At 37.4% G+C, this 4,364-nt stretch overlaps 1 protein-coding gene across 1 annotated transcript in view; it reads left to right on the top strand.

The window, feature by feature from the left end:
* Positions 1–1,402: 1,402 nt before the first annotated feature.
* The window catches only part of LOC104169635 (chondroitin sulfate synthase 3-like), an 11,738-nt gene continuing 8,776 nt past the window's right edge, over positions 1,403–4,364 (top strand). The window contains 1 exon segment of the mRNA XM_009710611.1: positions 1,403–1,447. Coding sequence (XP_009708913.1) covers positions 1,403–1,447 — 45 coding nt within the window.

Raw genomic sequence — 4,364 nt, 5'->3', positions numbered from 1 at the left:
AGGGAGTTACTTTCCTGTGCCAGGCAATGTGATAGGATTGCGGCTCATGTGGTGAGCCTCTGTCCTTGTATCAGCTTGTATGATAAGAGTGGAGTCAAGCTATGAAGCACAGCCAGGCAGCACAGCCTCGGACCCATTACAGGGTGTTAATTCCTTGGCCCCAACTATGGGTGGTTAGCATGAAACAGGGCTGGATGGACAAAGACTCTCAAACACATTGCACGTGAAGATTCGTCTCTACAAGTGAAGAACAGAAAGGATACATTACGGTGATTTTTTTAGGAATAGCTCTAGCTGAGTATATATGACATACTGTCCCATGCACCTTCATACAATCACAGAACAAACTACTCTGATTAAACACCGTGGAGGGCTTCAGCCTTCTTACTGTGCTGAGTACATCCATGCTAAAAAATGTTGAGTGTGCTAACTGTCGAGATTTGGATGGTTTCCTTGGAAATCTGTCTTTTTTGTGGGAGGGAGGGCTGTTGGGATGAGCTGAATGTGAACATATGAGCACTGATGGGAACATGAGAATGGAAAGGACAATATGCATTCATTGCAGACTATTGGCAATGATTATAGGCAAACACATACTAGTTGCTTGATGCACAAGGGTCCAGAGTACATCCACACCATATGTCACAAGCCACAAAATGTTTCCTAATTCTGTGTACTAAAACACGGAATCAGAAAATCAAAAGCTTGAAAAACCCAACTTATGAAAACAATGGGCTGCCCATGGCCTTTGTCTATGTAACAAAAGGTAAATTGTTCAGTAAAAATTCCTTCTGGGGTAATCCTATAAAGTAGGATATGTTGCTAGTCCAAATGTGGTATTACCCATGTAGCACAAAAAAACATAATTTGTGTATGTGGAATCAGCTTTTGTGCTATTAATGCACTTAGAAGAATAATTCCAGTGTTTAGATCTTTGATCAGATACACAGACGCACAACTCCATGTTTTAGTAAAGTTTATCATTAAATAAATATGCTAGCTAATTTCACAAGACATACTGAAATGATTCAGAAAAGGTAATCGGTCATCAAATCACCATTTCATGTTTTTTTCCATAATTTAAAGGATAGAATTTGATATTTCTGACTAAATATGTGGCCTTTAAAGACTTTTTCCATTTTTTTTTTCTGATGCAAGTGTTGGAGGATAATAGTTTAACAGGTTTCAATGTTTTTGCCTGTGTACGACCAAATCTGTCACACAGTGAGAAAGGGACAGTTTAAGGTCAAGAAGTAAAAATACTTACACCCTTCAAAATACATGTATTATGTAATTGTAACTTTCACTTATTTTAATAAACAATTCCATAGTCACAATAAAACTTTAATTACTATGATTTTTACTAACCAAAAAACTTGGGTTTTAATTTAATGATTCAGTGATGGTTGTAAAATACCTTCAGAAATGGTCTATACTTAAGGGTAAGGTGTTGGCAAAGTAACTTTCCTCTTCTGCTCCTTGAAGTTAACGATTAAGCATTTTACTCAACTGCATATTAAAAAAGTGTATGTTTTATAGGTAGAAATATTTTTAAACACTTCGATGAAGTGTTGTGTGTGAACCTTCAGGAATTTCTAGTGACTTGCACTGAAGATGTATTTTTCTTTTCCTGTAGGTGATTATGGATCACTTTTGTGATCAAATTTTGCAATGCTTTTTTTTTAAATGTAATATGAAATCTGTAAATAATAACACAAGTACATTAAAAAGCTAGTGTTTCTTGTAGAGTGTAGTTGATACAGATTATAGGTAACTAGTAAACCATCATAATGAAATTCAGTGTTTTATTTTAATGATTAAATATTTTAAGGACTTGATACAAATGCTGAAAGAGTTCATTTTTATTGTTTCTAAAATGCTGAATGAAAGTTATGAAACAGATCTTCAAATTTATGAAATACCACTTATTAATCAACTCTATACCTGTCTCATACTGTATATCTAAAAGAGAAATCATTGAAATTTATGTCTTAATATTTGGAATGAAAATTATTTTTCTTCACCTTGATCATGGCAAATTATTTAAGGGCTCAGCTTGAGAGCATTACTGTGCTACTTGTTGATCCTTGAATGATTCTCATAGCATTTACAGTGTGAAGATAGAATTTCAGTATGTAAACAATTGTATTATCTGAATTATTTATATAAATATTACTGTAGGATGTTACACGGGTTCAAGTTCTCTGAACTGCATACAAACCTGTTAAAAGGACATCTTCTTTTGGGAAAACTTCAACCAAAAAAATTGATTGGGAATAAAAGTTAACTGTCAGCAAACTCAGACAAGAAAAAAAACAGTAAGTCAAAGTCAACACTTTGACACACTTCTTCCAGATCTGATTTTTTTTTTTTTTTTTAGAGATCACTGACAAGTAGCAAACAGCTGCTTCCTCCCAAAATTGGAACAGTTTAGTCAGAAACCGAGGCAACAATCTCTTAAATCTTCTGACAGGGTACCAACTATCAAATACTGGGCATCTTTCTTTACTGCAGGAATAAAATCAGAATCCCTGTTTCTGGGAGAGCTTCCAGACAAAGTACCTGAGGCACAGCCACCACCAGTGGGTGACAGGCAGAGCCCCGGGGATCGGTGATTGTACAGGGAACTGCAGCAGCCTTTGCGGCATGGTGGGAACTTGGCAGAGATCCAGTTTGGCCATACGGCTCTGAGGGCATGGGGTGGTTTGGCTTGCACTAAGGTGGATTGCCCCTTCACCTGACCAGGGAGAGCCTGAGAACAGTTTTATCATTTGGAAAAGTTTTCAGTATGGACTTGTTGCCTAAGGAAGTGTGTGTGTCCTGCCAAGATCTTCAAAAGGCTATAAAGTATGTGCATGCTTAGTGCTGTCACCTGGATGCAACAGCAGGTAATAATAATAAGATAAATCACCTTCAGTAATGAGGCAAATGAACAGCAAAGCTGCAGATGAATTTACCTGCTGGACTGCAGGTATATTCAGTTAGTGCTGAGGAGGGCATGTTCAGCTCCCAAGACTAATGTTGTAAACATGTAGCTGGTCCCAGTGCACTTGCCAGTGTCTCACTGTGTAACTCCGCAAGAATGTAGATGTGCTTTCCTCTCCTGAGCTCTCTCAATGACGTGAGGATGTAGGAGCAACCACAAGTCTGAAGATCATAGAAGTACACAAAGCTTAAGCTCTGGAAATAGGAAATAGGAAATAGGAAAATTGGTTTTACCTTCTCCACGATCACCTCTCACTTTTCATCCAGAATAGGGAATGAGTCAGATGTTCAGCATCATCAAAACCACTGAGGCAGTGTTTTCCCTTCCGCATGCCAATGGAAAGAAGACTGGCAGTAAGTAGGGGGCAGTTGTTCATTGTCACCAATTTGTTAATCCCTTACCCCTTCTCCATTACCCATGGTGCTCCTACTCTGAAGGCTGGTTTGTGCCAAAGAAGGGGGTTAGTGACACCAGGCAGAACAAACCTGAGCAAACTGAAAGGGTGAGAGCCTAATTTCCTTAAATGTTTTGACTTCTGAAAAGTAGCCTTTTCCACAATTGTTCCACTTACATAATGCAGAGGGTAATTTAAAACATTTTACTGATTTCTTGCACGTATGCTGCTGTACTTGCATGTCAGTGCTGTTTAATTTGTCTGTTTATAGGCTAAATTTCAAAAATTCTAGTATTTGCTGTTCTTTTTCTAACATATGTTTATTTTGCCTGTACTGATTTATTGGATTTTAGGACACTGCATGCTTGGTGAAGTGTCCTTATAGCAGGAGGGTTGCTAGAATCATATACAAAACAGCATGATTTTATACATCCTTCTTGTATTGTCTGTCCTACATTGCAGGAAAACTTGGGGATTTGGAGTGGGTTTCTTTAGTTAAAGCTTATAAAGAGATGAGATGTCAAAAAAGTCTACTAATATTAACAGAGCAGCACTGTTTCATTACCTCTTTATTTTAGCTTTTCTTATTATCAGTTGGCTTACAGCATGCTGAGCTGATTTCATTCTAGTGGCTTGACAAACGGGAGAAAGGAGGTGGGAGGAAAATGGTCCAAAACGGTTTGCTGTGAACCTTTATTTATTGATCTCATTAAGATGAGGGCCAATAGAAGAGTTATAAATAATTAATGCATAGTTCTACTTTTAAGAGTCTAAAAAAATTAGCTCTTTTGTATTTTGGTCACTACATATCATACCTAGCTGATCTGCAAATAAGGTTGGATCCCTTTCTATCAAGTGAACAATCCTAATGTTGAAGAAACTATTAATTGAATTTGTGGTGTGTGCTTGTATTTTTTCTGCTTACTAAGCCCTACGTACCAGAGCTGAAATCAATACATCGAGTTTTGTTCATCCTGGGGACGA

This window comes from Cariama cristata, unplaced genomic scaffold, assembly GCF_000690535.1.
Source record: "Cariama cristata isolate BGI_N322 unplaced genomic scaffold, ASM69053v1 scaffold2552, whole genome shotgun sequence".
NCBI classification, from domain to species: domain Eukaryota; kingdom Metazoa; phylum Chordata; class Aves; order Cariamiformes; family Cariamidae; genus Cariama; species Cariama cristata.
The sequence above is the reverse complement of the archived record's forward strand: the minus strand, read 5'-3'. Positions and strand labels throughout refer to the sequence as shown.